We start from the raw sequence: 18,111 nt of genomic DNA, 5'->3' as shown, positions 1-18,111 counted from the left end.
TGTTTGCTTCAGTATTAGTTCATGTTGATCAGTATTTTTGTTATACATTTACAGATCACTTTAATGTTATTTTGTTAATTGTTAAGACAACAGCTATGATAGCAATTGTGGTAAGCACCTGGGAAAACAGGAACAAGAGGTATAATAGCCTTGGGAAATTTCTTTAGTTCCTGAGCTATAGATTTAAGCTTATTTTTGTGATGCACAATTCAACCACTTTATTTGTTAATTATTTTGAAGGATTAAGATATTTCACAAATAATATTCTAATTTGAGGGAATTGACCTCAAAGGTATTTGTTTTCTGAACAGAATATTAGGAAATTGTGTGGATCAGCTTCATCTAATAGATAACAGTTAGTGTTCTGTCTCCTATATGATGTAGATGAATTTGTGAGTCCTCCGGAGATAAACATTAACATAGCCAAACTGTTGACTCTGTGCTATGACCAAGAGAGTTTGCTTTATATTGATAGATAGCATGATTTCATCACATGGATAAAAAGCTGCACAATAAGGCAGAAGCATAATAAGTTAAGGAGATGCTAAGTGATTGAAACCAGAGATACTGCGCACAGTTTGCCCACATTGCTTAGGCTCTAGCCAACTCCATGAAATCTTGTCAACCGCATGAATCTAATTTTGATATGGAATACTGATTTGGATAAATTATCCTGCTGCCCTAATTAATTGTCCTATTTTCTTTTAAAAGGAAATTTCATATTGAGCTTTATTTTTTGGTGTGGGGTAATAAGCAAATTTAGAAAACTCAGCAGTGGCCACAGGACTGGAAAAGGTCAGTTTTCATTCCAATCCCAAAGAAAGGCAATGCCAAAGAATGCTCAAACTACCGCACAATTGCACTCATCTCACACGCTAGTAAAGTAATGCTCAAAATTCTCCAAGCCAGGCTTCAGCAATACGTGAACCGTGAACTTCCTGATGTTCAAGCTGGTATTAGAAAAGGCAGAGGAACCAGAGATGAAATTGCCAACATCCGCTGGATCATTGAAAAAGCAAGAGAGTTCCAGAAAAAACATCTATTTCTGCTTTATTGACTATGCCAAAGCCTTTGACTGTGTGGATCACAATAAACTGTGGAAAATTCTGAAAGAGATGGCAATACGAGACCACTTGACCTGCCTCTTGAGAAACCTATATGCAGGTCAGGAAGCAACAGTTAGAACTGGACATGGAACAACAGACTGGTTCCAAATAGGAAAAGGAGTACATCAAGGCTGTATATTGTCACCCTGTTTATTTAACTTCTATGCAGAGTACATCATGAGAAACGTTGGGCTGGAGGAAGCACAACTGGAATCAAGATTGCCGGGAGAAATATCAATAACCTCAGATATGCAGATGACACCACCCTTATGGCAGAAAGTGAAGAGGAACTAAAAAGCCTCTTGATGAAAGTGAAAGAGGAGAGTGAAAAAGTTGACTTAAAGCTCAACATTCAGAAAACGAAGATCATGGCATCTGGTCCCATGACTTCATGGGAAATAGGTGGGGAAACAGTGGAAACAGTGTCAGACTATTTTTCTGGGCTCCAAAATCACTGCAGATGGTGACTGCAGCCATGAAATTAAAAGACGCTTACTCCTTGGAAGAAAAGTTATGACCAACCTAGATAGCATATTCAAAAGCAGAGACATTACTTTGCCAACAAAGTCCATCTAGTCAAGGCTATGGTTTTTCTTGTGGTCATGCATGGATGTGAGAGTTGGACTGTGAAGAAAGCTGAGCGCCGAATTGATGCTTTTGAACTGTGGTGTTGGAGAAGACTCTTGAGAATCCCTTGGACTGCAAGGAGATCCAACCAGTCCATTCTGAAGGAGATCAGCCCTGGGATTTCTTTGGAAGGAACGATGCTGAAGCTGAAACTCCAATACTTTCTCCACCTCATGCGAATAGTTAACTCATTGGAAAAGACTCTGATGCTGGGAGGGATTAGGAGCAGGAGGAGAAGGGGATGACAGAGGATGAGATGGCTGGATGGCATCACCAACTCGATGCACATGACTTTGGGTGAACTCTGGGAGTTGGTGATAGACAGGGAGGCCTGGCGTGCTGCGATTCATGGGGTCGCAAAGAGTCGGACACGACTGAGCGACTGAACTGAACTGAATTATTGAGTCATTTAGACAGACTTAATTGTATTCTCTTTTTTGGATTTTTACTTTGATTTGGATTATGAAAGTACCAGTTTAAGAGAAGGTTTATTTCTTCAGCAAGCAAGGAGGGCTAAATAGTTTAGTTCCTCTTCACATCCCATAGGGGCGTCAGGATGTCCTCAAAGTCAGGCCTGTAAAGATGCACAAGGCTCGGAATCTATAGCTTCTTTTTATTTTTTGGTGTCCATGTGTGGGATCTTAGTTCCCTGACCAGGGATGGAACCCACAGCCCCTGTTTAACTACCAGACCACCACGAAATCCCTATAGTTTTTTCCCTAGCACTAGCTCCTAAGATATATATACAGGTGGAACAGAACTGAAGAACATTCTCCTAACAAAAGAACTATGATTCATCTTGTGAGGGGGTAAGCAGTGTGCTTATGGGTCAAAAGGCCCATTGGATGCTTTCGGTATGCCAATCCTCTGGATGTCTGAATGTGCCAGGCTACCTTCTAATAGCCTTAGCCTCACTCCCCACTCTTGGAGCAGCTGAAGGTTGTTTATCTGAAAGAAAGACACTGAGGAACTGCTACAAAGTATTTTACTTTTAACTGTATTTAATCCTGTTGTACTGGTGTTATATGGCTACATACAAGAGAAAAAGGAAAAAAAAACTCACTGAAATCTAAACATTAGAATAAATTGTAAATGTGAAGGGTCCTCCAGTGGGGGACCGATCCTTTCAAACCTCACTCTTAGTCCCTGTGCCGCCTATCATTCTCTTCAGGGCCAGCTTCACCTCTTGGTTCCGCAGAGTGTAGATGAGGGGGTTGAGGAAAGGAGTGATGGCTGTGGGGAAGAGGGCAGCTGCCCCATCCAGGGGGCTGTTGGTTTCAGGCCTCAGGTAGATGAAGGCACACGGCACATAGTACACAGTTACCATGGTTACATGGGCTCCACAGGTTGAAAAGGCGCGGCGCCGCCCATCAGCTGTGCGGATTCTCAGGATGGCTTGAATAATCTGTATGTAGGAGAGGAGGATCAGTGAGAAGCAACTGGCAACTACCACCCCAATGTCCACAAAGGTCACAAGCTCATTGACTGATGTATCAGCACAGGCCAGTCTCAGAACTGCAGGGATGTCACAGAAGAAGTAATCTACCTGGTTGGGCCCACAGTAGGGCAGATGGAAGGTTAGGATGGCCTGGAGAGCCCCATGCATGGATCCTGCCGCCCAAGCTCCAGCCACAAGCAAGGTACTCAGCTTAGCATTCATGAGCATGGGGTAGTGCAGGGGCCGGCATATTGCCAGATACCGATCGTAGGCCATCAAGGTGTAGAGGAAGCACTGGGTGGAGCCCAGAAAGTGATAGAAATAGAGTTGAGCGACACAGCCACCATATGGGATAGGTTTGAAGCCTAAAGTGAAGTTCATCATGAGGCGAGGGACAACGATAGAGGGGATGCCCATGTCAATGATGGAGAGAATACCAAGGAAGATGTACATGGGACGGGCATGGAGCTGTGGGTCTACACAGACAGTGATTAGAATGAGAAGGTTTCCCAGCTGAGTCAGGATGTAGATCAGCAGGAAGAACCCAAAGAGAAACGTTCTTAGCTGAGGTGGGTAGGGAATTCCTGTCAGAATGAACTCAGTCAACAATGTGCTATTGATCCTTTCCATCCTCTGCAGAGATGTTACCTAGAGAATGGACAAAACAGGAGTTATCATGGAACTAAGAGAGAAGTGAGGAGGAATAAGAGAAAGAAATGATAGAAATGCAGCACAGTGGCAGAGAAGTTTCTCTCATGTGGAGAGATGACAAATAGGGAGAAGTTCTACGGCACTGGTTGGCCTGTTTTGTAAATAGTGTCTTTGGAGCACAGCCATGCTCATTTACTTACGTATTGTCTGTAGCTGCTTTGGTGCTATGATGACAGAGTTGAGTAGATGTGTTTGGACTGCAAAGCCTAAAGTATTTACTCTCTGGATCTTTACAGAAAGAGTTTGCTTGTAGGTGCTTGCATCTGGAACACTTAGGTCAAAGATTAAGGGTTAACTGAAAACAACACATGTGGGAAAGGATATTTGTTTTGTTAGATGGTCTGCCAGTTGAGAAACTTCCAGAAGCCGCGGGTTCATTCTTATCTCTTCCAGGACATAAACTTACATAGACTGGGGAGTATGCAAACAGGAAATGTCTCTTCCCTTTGTAGGAGAGACAATAGAATAGATTGATTAAATGGCTAGTTGAGTGTGACAGTGCTGGGTATTACACAAGTCTACTCTCTAAGTTGTTTTCAATTAAAGGAAAAGAACGCTTATGAGGCTGTAAGCATATGAGAAAAGGTGTGGTTGGTTCTTGGCCCTATGTATTTCAGTCTCCTTGTATATTATTATTTTGCTTTGGCATGTGGTAAAGGAAGAGAAGAGAGCAGGAAACAAGAGGCATGGCTGTAGTGAGACATCAGATTAAAGAAGAAGTGAGGATGACAAGCAAGAATGAGAGGAGCAGGCTGAGAGCACAATGGCTAGAACAGAGAAAATGATCCTCATTGTGGAAGAGTTATTTCAAGTTTTCAGTCCAACCCCTTGATTGGCATTTCCCCACCTGAAGAAAAGGGTTGGATTAATAAGTTTTAGTTTGCAGGGCAGGAATAGAAACACAGAATTTGAGGACAGATTTGTGGACACAGCAGGGGAAGGAAAGGGTGGGACGAATTGAGAGAGGAGCACTGAAACTTACACATTACCATATGTGAAATAGACAGCCAGTGGGAAGTTGCTGTATAACACAGGGATCTCAACCTAGAGGGGTGGGATGGGGTAGGGGGTGGGAAGGAGTTTCAAGAGGGAGGGGACATATGTATATTTAAGACTGATTCCTGCTGTTGTATGGCAGAAACCAATACAACATTGTAAAGCAATTATCCTCTCGGTTCAGTTCAATTCGGTTACTCAGTCTTGTCCGACTCTTTGAGACCCTATGAACCACAGCACACCAGGCCTCCCTGTCCGTCATCAACTCCCAGAGTCCACCCAAACCCATGTTCATTGAGTTGGTGATGCCCTCTAATTAAAAAATTTTAAAAAATTAAAAGAAAACCTCTCCATAGTTGTATGATTCTCTTGTAATCTAAACTCATGGGTTGAGGTTAGGTGTCAAACAAATTTAAGTGAGGGACTTTTCTGACAGTCCAGTGGTTAATATTGCATTCCCAATGCAGGGGGCATGGGTTCAATCCCTGGTCGAGGAATTAGGATCCTGCATGCCTCATGGGGTAACCAAAAAAAAAAAAAAAAAAGAAAGAAATGGAAATGAGTTGGTTGATTTTTATCTGGAGCAATAGAAAGGGAGTTTGATTAACAGGGATTGTCAGGAACTCTCTGATTAACAGTCCCCTGACCTTCACACCTGTGCTCCAGTTCCTGTGAATACAAAGAGCTCAGAAGTGGCAACCCTTGAATAAGACATCATGGACAGAGAGTCCTGCTGCTGAAAGAAAACCCTGAAAGTGAATACAGTATTATAATGCATCTGGGTCATCAGTTTGCCTCTTGGTTTTGAGCATGTTTGATTGCTCCTCTGTGTTTTCATTTCCCTACTGAAGCTACTAAGATGGGGAGTGAAACTCAAGATCCAATTCTGACAATGACAAATAATGGGTAGCTATACTCAAAAATCTTTTCAATGAATGTTTGACCTAAACCTGTCATATCTATGCTCTATCAAAGGTTAACCCTCATTATTTAACCTTCCTTTATAGAATTTAAGAAAAGAAGCAGGAAATCCTTCTACCCCATTTTTTCCAAGTGACTGGAATAGCAGTTGTGACTTTTTAAATATTTTAGTTGCAGGAAAGCAGTGAGGTTGAACTTCAAAAAGTCAACCACAGAACTCTTCTAGATGCCAAGGTTACAAGTATGCCCCCTCTTCCTAATTCCCAACTTCAGAAAGTGCAGAAAGTTTAAGTTACTAGTGACATCCTTGAAAAATTCACGACTGTGCCCAACGGTAGTCTTGGTTTGAATAAGCTTGGGCAGCTGCTCTGGTCTGGTTGTCATGGGATATTATAGTTTCCTGGCATATGACATCAACATTTTGATGTTAAACTCTCCAGATTTAGAAACCTGATTTGGTCAGGTCTTCTGAGAGGAATCAGGCATTGGGAAATCAGTTGATGCTATTCAAATGCTTGAGAGAATGACTTGTAAATCAAATAATAAGTTTGTTAGTTTATAACAGGAGATCTCACTCCCATGACTGAAATGGTTTACTTACCAATCAGAGTAACTACTTACTAATACCAAGGCCTCTGGAAACCAAGTTAGGAATCAAATGTACAGTATATTTCTAAGTTTTGAATCAGAGCAAGAAGAATTTGATGGAGCACACTTATCCTGCAATAGGTGTCCCTGAATTACACTTAGTAAATTACATAGTCCCTTTACTTAAGGGAATGCTTTAATCTTTTCTTCAGACACAACAGTTTTTTTTTTCTTCTGGGCAGTAGTGAAGATATATCAAGAAAGTTTTACTCTAATTATTCTCTTCCTGAGTCTGTATCTCTTTTAGATTGCCTTTATTATTTCCAATGGCTCCCTTCTTTTCAACACATTTTCCTAACTTAGAGTTCCCTAGTCATTTTTTCCTCCTTTGTTTTCTATATCATTTTCCTGTTTGCATTAGGGACCATTATCTTTTCTCTGAATTATTCTCTAGGAATTGTTATTTCTTTGGGGATTTCCTGTAGATAGGGAATTCCAGTCCACACATACTGTGATGATTCTTGTTTAACTGAACTAGAAAGAATCATATTTCCTAATCTTACTCTTAGATTTTAGGGCCATTTCAATGGGAGGGATGAGGCGAAGGGATGTAGCCTTGTTTGTAATAAATGTGATTTCATTCCAGTTGCAACTAAGCTTTGCTCTTTGATTCTTTAACACTTTTTCTTTTGCATTTAGTCACAAAGATTAATAGGAAAGCTTCCTTTTGCCTCTGGTATGTCATGACCTTCTTCCTTGTGCCACTGCCAATTATCATAGGTCTCCAAGCATGAACTTGGTGTCCATTGGGTGAATACCCCTCTACTTATTCTGATTCATTAATATCCCAGATGGGGGTCCAAGATGCCTAAAGTCTTTCAATAATAGAATTGGAGAGAAAGAGAGAGATGAAGGATGGGAGAGAGAAAAAGGTGGGGAAGGGTAGGAGAAAGAGAGATTGAGAAAGAGAGGGAAAGGGGAGAGAGAGAGAAAGGGGAGAGAGCCAGAGAGACAGAGACAGAGAAAGAGACAGAGAGATGAATACAGTGCAAACAGAAAAAACATAGCACTGATGAAACCTCAGAGGATTAGGGTGGTATGAACTCAGAATAGTGATGGTATTTTATATCTCTGTGGTGTCCTCATGATGCTTTGAGGTGTTAAATGACAAAGGATCCCCATAGTTGGATAGTGCTAAGTACTCCAAGCAAATTTTATACTTTTCAGTCTAGTACTCATTTCTACATTTTACTTTACATTTCTTCCCACAAATAAGCCAAAATATTTTAGTAAATCATGTTATTTAAGATTGCTAAATCATCAAGAGTTTAAAAAATTCATTTGTAACATCAACCCTCAGTGTCCTGAAGCCAGAGACTTGTCTGTGATCTAAATAACAGTTTTAAGAGTTTGAAGGTTCATTCTATCAAAGATTCTAACCTGGTGTTACTGCTCTGTTTCTAAAACTAGATGTAGTAGAATTAAGTGCAAGTTCTAAAACTAAACAAGTCAAATTTTGTTAACCCGAATCTGTGAATCCATCTTCTTGTCCATCTTCTTTCATTGTCTGGCATTCTATTACACTGAGCAATTCTTTAAAAAGTAGACCATTCCCTGTGGGGGTTGGCAATATTTTCATTTCATAGAGATCTAAACCGTGAAGATATTGATGCAATGTATTTTTGAATTGTGGCCTGGTTAAAATGCAGAGGGTCATCTAGTAAAAACATGTTTGAAAAAAGTATAGGAATCATTAGGGACCACAAACTGACTATAAATCTATAATATCAGTCATTTAAAAAATTGTTAGTGGCTGATTTGCCCAGAGGGTAGACTTCTTTTTAAATTAGGCAAAGGCACAAGCTTGACCCCATTTCAATAAATGAATTTTTCTTAATTCTGGTCCCAAATTACATATTTAAGTCCAGTCACCATGTCTCAAATGGCCACAAAGAAATGACCATTCAAAAATCCATCATTTTTTGAAAATCAACTCAAGGAAATTTTTTAGTCTATAAAAATCATTCCAAATACTTGGAAAACATATAATCTATTGTCATTTTCTGAATTTTACAATAAGACATATAAAACTGAAAATAATATAAAGAGGAATAACATTGGAATGAATATATACATATATTCAATGAGATGAGAAAATTTGAATTATTGTCTGAGAAATGAAACTAAAATATAACACTTGTATGAGCAATGAATTTAAAATGTCTGTTTAAAATAGTCACTATCACAGAAATCAGATTATAGTTTTATTCAACATCCATCTTTCAGTCTTCAAATTTTAGGTAAAGTATCTATCTTACAGGTGGGAGAAGGGACTTGACAAGGACTGAAGAGCAAGGGGCAAAGATGGAACCACCAGAGAACTCCAAGATGCTCTTACCTTCTCTGGTTGGCACTGAGTGTAGGCAGTGAATGAGCTTCTGAAGGGTAGCTTTGGAGAAAGACATAGCTAATAGAGGCTTGGGGAGACTTATCCTGATATAAAAAGGCTTATGTGGTAACTGTATAGTTAGACTTATGTGTGTGTGTGTGTGCAGGCATGTTTAGTCACTAAGTCATGTTTGACTCTTTGGACACCATGGGTTGAGGCTGAAGCCTGCCAGGCTCCTCTGTCCATGGGATTTTCCAGGCAAGAATACTGGAATAGGTTGCCATTCCCTTCTCCAGGGGAGCTTCCTGACTCAGGGATCAAATCTGTGTCTTCTGCACTGGCAGGCGGATTCTGTACCACTGAGCCACCTGGAAATCCCACAGTTAAGACATAACAGGCAGTAAAGAAAATTTCTAAAAGAGAAAAGAGAGATGAAAGAGAAGAATACTGACTAATGAAGCAAGGAAAGACAATAAGAAGTAAAGTGACATAGATGGAGAAACCCCTTACACAGTGTTTGGACCAAGGATTTATCTATATCTGAAACTTACTTCGCAGTCATTTATATTTGGAAATAGCTTCCTCTTTTTTTTAGCACTTCAGTGATCAAGTCTTGTAGGTGACATTTAACTCTGGGAAATTGGATAGGACTAGGGCAGGTGCTATTTGGCGGAGAGAGAATCACCTTTACCTGGAGGTGTCAGCATCTACAAAAAATTCTTTTTCAACCCGGAAGAAGAGATATAAATCTGTTTCGAGAGAGATTTCAATGGCTTTGGATCCAAGGTTCAGCAGAAGTTATTGTGAAGAGCTTATGGTGGAAGACCCAATTAGTTAGTTCTGGCTGGATCAAAATGAAGGACCAAACTATTGAACTTGATTTATTATTTGCCTGGTAATATGTAGACATCCTCTTCCAGTCTCCATACAAACTTGGGGAAGAGTTGTTGCTCCCGCTGAAGGTAACTGCTGAAGTTGGTCTCTTGTGTCTGTTACTTCTTTTATTTTCCCCGGGGTTAATTAATCTGTGTGAGACCTCTGGCTTAGGGAATATTGTAATAGCACCCCTGTGATAAGACAAAACCAGTATCTATGGTTTGTTTCCTGGGGAACTCCCTTAGTTTCTAGCTTTTTCCTGTTTTTGTTTTTAAAAGCTTTTTCCAGCTTTGTAACATCAGGTGGAACAAAGGCAATGGGGCTTAACAGGGCTTGTTGATAACCTCACATCTGTGATTTCTTTTCTCTTCCAAAAACAAATTTGAAAAAAGGAAGGAAAAACCAATGTAGTTGTTACAGGTCAAAAATGTTTTCATAGTGGTACATTCACATTTTATGAACTCATACTTCATAAACACTAAGGTGCTCAGATAAAACCACATAGAAGAAGCACAGAATCTCAGGGTTAGAGGAACATGAGAAGTCATCCAATCTAGTTGTTATCTCTAATACTTTGTCATACTCTCTGGGCAGTGATTTTTTAGAAAATTTATGTATAATTGACATATAATGTTACATTAGTTTCAAAGTTATTCAATATTTATATAAATTAGGAGGCAATTACCATGTTGTCTATTTTCTATCTGTCATCTTTTAAAATTATTACAATATTTATTGTTTATATTCCCTATTCTGTGCTTTTCATCCCCATGACTTATTTATTTTATTAACTGGCTGTTCTATCCATTATCATGAGTGGGGTCTTGGAGACTCCACCTATCATTGTAGAACAGTGTATCTCTCCCTTCAGCTTTGTTAGGTTTGCTTCATATATTTTGATGATCTGTTATTAGGCATGTAAATGTTTATAACTGTTATATGTTCTTGCTGTACTGAAACTTTTATTGCTATGTGATGTCTTCCTTGTCTCTGGCATCTTTTGCCACCCTTTCACCTTCAACTTGTTTGTGTCTTTGTCTCTCAACTGAGTCTCTTGCCCATAGCATATCGTTTCATAATGTGTTTAATCTATTCTGTCAATTTCTGACTTTGACTTGACAGTTTAATCCACTTGTATAGAACAGCCAGAGAGAAGATAAGGAAATGGAGGACTCAGCACACTAAACCAACTAAATCTAACAGAGATACACAGAATATTCTCTAAAGAGGATATACAAATGGCCAAAAAGCACATGAAAATATGCTAAGCATCACTATTAGAGAAATGAAAACCCAAACTACAGCGAGCTATCACTTCACATTCATGAGGATGGCTACTATCAGAAAAACAGAGAACAGCAGGTGCTGGTCTGGATGTGGAGAAATAGGACCTCTTGTGTAGTGTTAGGTGGAAACGAAAAATAGTACAACCCTTGTGGAAAAAAGCATGGTGATTCCTCAAGAAACAAAAAATACAATAACCATATGATCCATCAATTTCACTCCTGGCGTATACCCCAAAGAACTGAGAGCAGAGTCTCAAAGAGATATTTGAGGACCCATATTCAGAGTAGCATTATACACAATAGCTACAGTGTGGAAACAATTTCAGAGTCCATCAACGGAAATACAAATATGGCCTATACACACAACAGAATGTTATTTTGCCTTAAAATTGAAGAAAGTTCCACAATATGCCACAGCATGGATGAACCTGGAAGACATTATACTAAATGAAATAAGCCAATCACAAAAAGACAAACACTGTATGAGGTATTTAGGAAAGTCAAAATCATAGAGACAGAATGTGTAAAGATGATCGCCAGGGACTTGTGGAAGGGGAGAATAGAAGTTATTGTTTGATGGGTGTTGAGTTTCCATTTTATAGAGTGAAAGGAGTTACGGACACGGGTGGTCATGATGGTTGCCCAATGATGTGAATGTATTTCATACCACTGAACCATACACTTAAAAATTATTAAGATGGTAATGTTTATACAATATGTACCTCACTGAAGTAAAATAAAAAATCTCCCCTCAAATTGGCTTACTATGACCTCACACATCTAAATGGGTGAAAAAACTGTCAGCAAATGAAAGAACATATTTACTTGGTCCTTCATTTTCTGGAAGGAGTTATTGACACCTGCTCATATACTGCCCTGTATTTCTTGTTTCTCCAGATAAGAGCAGGACAGATCATAAAGGATAAATCAAGGTCATTTGTATCACCCTGACCTGGTCAGAAGGACATTGCTTGATTAACTGACTGGCCCACTGAATGATGGAACAGGTGGACTCCAGATCTATGGCTATTGGGCATTATAGTAATTGGCCAAAAAGTTTTCTGGGTGCTTTGGATAATTTGAATGAAGTTCAAAAGACTTTCCCAGTGCTGTTTTAATTTTCAGTTAAAAATTATTGATTGAATAAAGTATTAATTAGGATGAGATGAAACTGCTAACAAAGTAACTCAGTAAGAAATCAGTGGATTAAAGAAGTTAGAGGTCTATTTTCCTTTCACTTAAAATTCTTAAGTGAACGCTCCAAGCTGGCAGGTGATTCATTTCCACTTGGTTACAAGGTTCTGCTGATGAAGCTGCGTCCCTGTTGTATGCCAGTTTCAGCTCAGAGTAGGAAAAATCATGGAAAAGTTCCTGTGCCACGTTTGAGGGCCAGACCTGGAAGGATTATACATACACATAAACTCTTCTCTTACTCAGTTTGGGAGAACTCTGAAATATGACCATACTTGGAAGCCCTGCTCCATCTACAGTTATCTGGCTAGGGAAGAAGGAGAGACTGGATTCTGGTGGGCAGGTAGCTATCTCTACCACAGTGCCAGTTAGTAGATATTAGGGAAAAGGGGGCTGTGGCACAAACACTAGTGAAATGCCCTTTATCTTCTCCAAGGACTCCAATTTGAATACAACACACACCAGCCTGTGATAATTGTTTCAGGCTTCCCTGCTGGCTCGAAGAATCTGCCTGCAGTGCAGGAGACCCGGATTCGATCCCTGGGTTGGGAAGATTTCCTGGAGAAGGGAATGGCTACGCACTCCAGTATTCTTGCCTGGAAAATGCCATGGACAGAGGAACCTGATAAGTGCTATTATAAAATACAAAGGACTATGGGAATACAAGTCCTTGTATACAAGGAGGATATAAGTTTTCACTGGGAAAATCAGAGAAAGCTTCCTGTAGAAATAAAGGTCCTCCCCATCCTCCTATGTCTTGTAGGAAGCATAAGACATCAGTTTATCAATGTGGAGAGGGAAGAAAGGTATTTCTCACACAGGAATAAGTAAAAGCTCAGAAACAGGAAAGTACAGTCATCCCCAGTACCCGCAGGGGGTTGGTTCCAGGAGTCCCCCTATACCAAATCCCCTGATGCTCAAGTCCCTATATAAGATGGTGTAGTACTCTGAATATGATGGCATCCATAGCCACAGGTTTCACATTTTCAGATTCAATCAACTTTGGATGTGGAGGGCTAACTGGATAGGGAATGTTTAAGGAGTAGCAGGGAAATTAAGGAGAAGGCAATGGCACCCCACTCCAGTACTCCTGCCTGGAGAATCCCATGGACGGAGGAGCCTGGAAGGCTGTAGTCCATAGGGTCGCTGAGGGTCGGACACGACTGAGCGACTTCACTTTTACTTTTCACTTTCATGCATTGGAGAAGGGAATGGCAACCCACTCCAGTGTTCTTGCCTGGAGAATCCCAGGGACGGGGGAGCCTGGTGGGCTGCCGTCTATGGGGTCGCACAGAGTCGGACACGACTGAAGCGACTTAGCAGCAGCAGCAGGGAAATTAATGGGAGTAGGAGAGAAAGGGGAGGTGGAGGGACCTTGGGAGATGAGGTATATTGGGATCAGACTGCAGGGGACTAAATTCCAAGCTGAGGTCTGGCTTTATTTATATATGTTAGAGAGCTAGTGAATGTTTACAAGGAAAGAAATGACGTATTTAGTTCTACGTTTCAGAAAGTAGAACTTATTCTAGTGGTGTGAATGAAGATGAGGATGATAAGGAGAGAGACCACTTAGGAAGGCAGAGAGATATTCCTGAAGCAGAGCAAACAGAATTAAGTGAATTGCCGTATGGTGAAGAGGGGCTGGAAGGAAGGAGACAGTCTGTGCAGAGATTGCACCAAGTGCTTGGATGGATGGATTTGCCTTGAGATGAGCAAAACAATCCTCAATGCCCAGAGGCTTGGGAAACCAGGAATGAAGAAAGGGGATGAAGAGTAGATGGGCAGCATTATGCTGGGTTTTCTCAAATTTGGCTTGTGTAATCCCCCTTTCTACATAGAGCATTTATTCCTCGTATTCAACCTTTGTTTGTAGACTGTGCTTTTCCCCAGAAAAGTGCAAAAAAGTGACGGATAATTTAATGAGATTAAATACAGCACTAGCAGGACTTCCCAGGTGCCTCAGTGGTAAAGAATACACCTGCCAATGCAGGAGATGTGGGTTCCATGCCTGGACTGAGAAGATCCCCTGAAGGAGGAAATGGCAACTCACTCCAGTATTCTTGCGGGGAGAATCCCATTGATGGAGGAGCCTGATAGGCTATGGTACATTGAGTCACAAAGAGTCAGACACAACTGAGCATGTATGCAGCATAGCATTAGAAGCTTCTTCCTAATAGAATTACACTCTATTCAGCATAAACCAAAACTACTTTTGAATATCTGCCACATGCAGCAATTGCTGAAAAGAGCTGTAGCAATGATGATGTAGGTAGTCCCTGAGCCTCTAGTTACTTATTTTCACTCCCAGCCCCTCTACCTGAGGCTAGTCTCTTCAGAGCGGACTTCACTTCCTGGTTCCTCAGTGTGTAGACGAGGGGGTTCAGTAATGGAGTGACAACAGTGTAAAACACAGCCACTGCCCCATCCAGGGGACTCTTGGAGCCAGCCCGAAGGTAGATGAAAATACAGGGGACATAGTAGACTGTGACCACGGTTAGGTGGGAGCCACAGGTGGAGAAGGCTCGGCGCCGCCCATCAGCAGTGTGAATCTGCAGGATGGCATGGACTATGTTGGCATAGGAGAGCAGAATTAACATGAAGCAACTGGCGGCCACTACCCCAATGTCCACAAAAGTCACAAGCTCATTGACAGTTGTGTCTGCACAGGCCAGTCTCAATACTGCAGGGATGTCACAGAAAAAATAATCCACCTGGTTGGGCCCACAGTAGGGCAGGCAGAATGTCAGGGTGGCCTGGATGGACCCATGAACAGAGCCAGCCACCCAAGTTCCAGCCACAAGGATGGTGCACAACCTCCCATTCATGAGCGTGGGGTAGCGCAGGGGCTGGCATATTGCCAGGTACCTGTCATAGGCCATCAAGGTGTAGAGGAAGCACTGAGTGCTGCCCAGGAAATGAAAAAAATACAGTTGAGCCACACAGCCGCCAAACGGGATTCTCTTGCTGGCGGGAGTAAAGTTTAGAATAATCCGAGGAACGATGACAGAGGAGAGCCACATGTCCAGGAATGAGAGCACGCCCAGGAGAATGTACATGGGGCGAGTGTGGAGCTTTGGGTCAGCCCACACAGTGAGCAAAATGAGGAGGTTGCCCAGCTGAGTCAGGATGTAAATGATGAAGAAGAGCAAGAAGAGGAGAATCCTTAGCCTCGAGGGGTGAGATAAGCCCAGGAGAATGAAATCTGTCACCACAGTGTCCAGGGATGTGTTGCTAGTCTTTCCCATGTTCTTCTGTAGTCTGCTAAGATGAATGATGCAGTCAGGCAAGGGAAATACAACACAGAGATGTGATGGGAGAATACTTTTGTCTGATGACCAGAGTCTAGGAGGTAAACAGAACACATCTACATTTTATATAAAAAGTATTTTTGGCGTGGCATTCAAGGGAGAGGCTGCTGGGCATGGAATGTAAGAAGGTGGCAATGAAAAAGCAAAGTCAGGGAGAAATGAGACCTTCCTACTAGGTCAGGTAGGAAGTCATAGGATAAACTGTTGTCTTGGCTCCCCTTCACCCAGAGGCTCAATCACTTTGAGCCCTTTGCTAGCAATGTCTCTTTCACTTTGAAAGAAATCAGATTATCTCAAAGGATTGGCCTCTTTCTGGCATGTCTACAACGAACTGGGGTTTTGTGTGGGACATTTTGGGTTGGGACTCTTCCTGTCAAGAGATGATACAAATCACTAGGACTGAAGGATGTGGAAGGACCCGTCACTGGGTCTTTTAACCTTGCTAATCTTTTGGACAAGACTCAGATCACAGCCCTTTCAGGCTGTGAGGCAGCATGAGCAGAGAGGTAAAGCAAGGACAGTGAACAGCGTTTGGATTCAGTCGGGAGGCAGAATCCATATTTTATCGCTCTGATTATCCGTCAGTGTCTTTGTCCCGCGCATTAAAAAAATCTTGCTTAAGAAAAGGTGCTTTAAGGAGAAATATCGTACGACATCTCTTATATGTGGAATCTAAAAAGAAATGATAGAAATGAACTTACACAACAGAAAGAGACAGACTTAGAGAATGAACTTACGGTTGCTGGTGGGAATGATGGAAGAAGGGATAGTTAGGGAGTTTGGGATGGACATGTACACATTCCTATATTTAAAATGGATAACCAACATGGACCTACTGTATAGTATATGGAACTCTGCTCAATATTATATAGCAGTCTAAATGGGAGGGGAGTTTGGGGAAGAATGGATACAGGTATATGTATGGCTGAATCCCTTTACTGTTCATCTGAAACTATCACAACATTGTTAATCGGCTGTACCACAATACAAAAGAAGAAGTTTTTCTTTTTCTTTTTTTTTTTTAAAGGAAAGGTACTTGAAACGGAAGGCCTTCCAAACTTCAATTACGTTCACCCAGTGTACTCATCCCTGGGGGAAGAAGGGTTAGGGAACTCGTTCTGTGTTTGCTCTGTAATACTGAGTCTGTTGCATGATTTATGCTGCTTTCCTTTCTCCCCTAAATAGAGAAAATAAAAGATAAGTGCTAAAATGTTCAAAGAAGAAAGTTCCCAAATCTGGAGAGAGGCTCATTTAGACTTGATACACTTATCATATGAACTCTGTGAGCAGAGGATGAAGTAAGGAAAAAAGATAAGGAAAAGAGACAACCTAAATATGATTTTTGATAAAGTTCTGAAACTTTTGTGATTTCTAAACTATGTCTTTGCTCCTCTTGTGAACTGACCTGACTTTAGAAATGCTTTCCGGTTTGAACTCACATGAATACAGCACCAAAATGTTGGTGGAGGCTGGCCTTTCTTGGGTAGAATGGCCCTGCAGGTGAGGACAGCCTCCTCCAGAGCATCTTCTGGGCTTGTGGTGATGGCTCCCTGGATCTTTGCTTTGGAATGGAATTGACACACTGACTCTATTAATTATCTGTGAGACCTTCTGCCCTTGGAGGCTCTTTGTAGATTGTGACTTCTCTACTTAAATGTCTTGGATTTTATGTTGGTTAAATTATTAGCTGGATCTCCTTTGACTGAGGTTTTTTTTTTTTTTTTTTTTTTTTTTTTTTTTTTTAGCAAAACACTGTCAAGAGATTTATAGAAAATTATTTACCTCTTGGAAATTCTAACCAGAACATTTCCCTCAAGAGAACTGCAGTCCCCTGATCCTCATTATTTTTTTTTTTTGCTGTGACAGCAAGCAGAAATCATTTCTACATTGTGTAGAAAGTGAACTATGAGAACAACACTATCTGTTGGATGAAAGACATAATCTCTCATTTCTGTGATCCTTTTTTTTTTGAAGTGTTGTTGGACCACGCATTCACCCACTTTCTACTCGAAAAATGCATTGAAAATGCACTTAATTTTCAATGGTTGAACTAATCTTCGTTACATGGCTTCCAACACATTTGTTATCCATTGACTGCTGGACAAGTCTGCTGGTATACAAGAGGGTGGATTCAGCTGTAAGTGAGGAATTAATACACACTCATGAAAGCCAAGGAAAGCCTGACTTTCCCATGGGCCCAGAGTAGCTTCAACATTCTTGATTCCACAGGCCTTCCATGAGGGGAGATGATGCTGACTTTGCATGACAAAAATGAGCAATAAAGATTCAAAATCCCAGTCAGACAACAGGTTGCAAAACAGGACTGTGTCCACAGCAAAGCTCAATAAATAGTTTTTTTTTTTTCCAAAATGTATTGATTTTAACTATAGTGAATTCTCCAATATGTATCAACATTGATTTAAACAAGTTAAAAAAGAATAGCTTTATTGAAGTTAATAGAAATATTGTAGAGTTCACCCTTTCAATCTGTACAATTCCATTGTTCTTGGTATATTTACAAAGTCGTGGAATGATCACTCCTGTCTAACTCTTGAATAACTTCATTTGTCCCAAAACCCTCTTCCACCCCACTCCTGGTGAACGCTAATCTGCTTTCTGTTTCTATGGATTTGCCTATTCTGAACATTTCATATAAGTGAAGTCATGTAATATG

The 18,111-nt window shown here is 40.8% G+C and overlaps 2 protein-coding genes across 2 annotated transcripts; both read right to left on the bottom strand.

Moving 5' to 3' along the window:
* Positions 1–2,859: 2,859 nt before the first annotated feature.
* OR10G3 (olfactory receptor family 10 subfamily G member 3) lies at positions 2,860–3,801 on the bottom strand. The gene has a single exon (NM_001390723.1). It carries the CDS (start codon positions 3,799–3,801, stop codon positions 2,860–2,862), a length of 942 nt encoding a protein of 313 aa, NP_001377652.1.
* Positions 3,802–14,417: 10,616 nt separating this feature from the next.
* On the bottom strand, positions 14,418–15,374 carry OR10G1C (olfactory receptor family 10 subfamily G member 1C). Its single transcript, NM_001389796.1, has one exon. The coding sequence runs from the start codon at positions 15,372–15,374 to the stop codon at positions 14,418–14,420; it is 957 nt and encodes a 318-aa protein (NP_001376725.1).
* Between the last annotated feature and the right edge of the window lie 2,737 nt (positions 15,375–18,111).

The sequence above is a fragment of the Bos taurus genome, chromosome 10 (assembly GCF_002263795.3).
Source record: "Bos taurus isolate L1 Dominette 01449 registration number 42190680 breed Hereford chromosome 10, ARS-UCD2.0, whole genome shotgun sequence".
Lineage (NCBI taxonomy): Eukaryota > Metazoa > Chordata > Mammalia > Artiodactyla > Bovidae > Bos > Bos taurus.
Note: the sequence above shows the minus strand (reverse complement) of the source record. Positions and strands in the feature narration are given on the sequence as shown.

Bases quoted from the DNA above. Each gene is read 5' to 3' on its own strand.
- OR10G3 (NM_001390723.1), bottom strand. From the start codon at position 3,801: ATGGAAAGGATCAATAGCACATTGTTGACTGAGTTCATTCTGACAGGA.
- OR10G1C (NM_001389796.1), bottom strand. From the start codon at position 15,374: ATGGGAAAGACTAGCAACACATCCCTGGACACTGTGGTGACAGATTTC.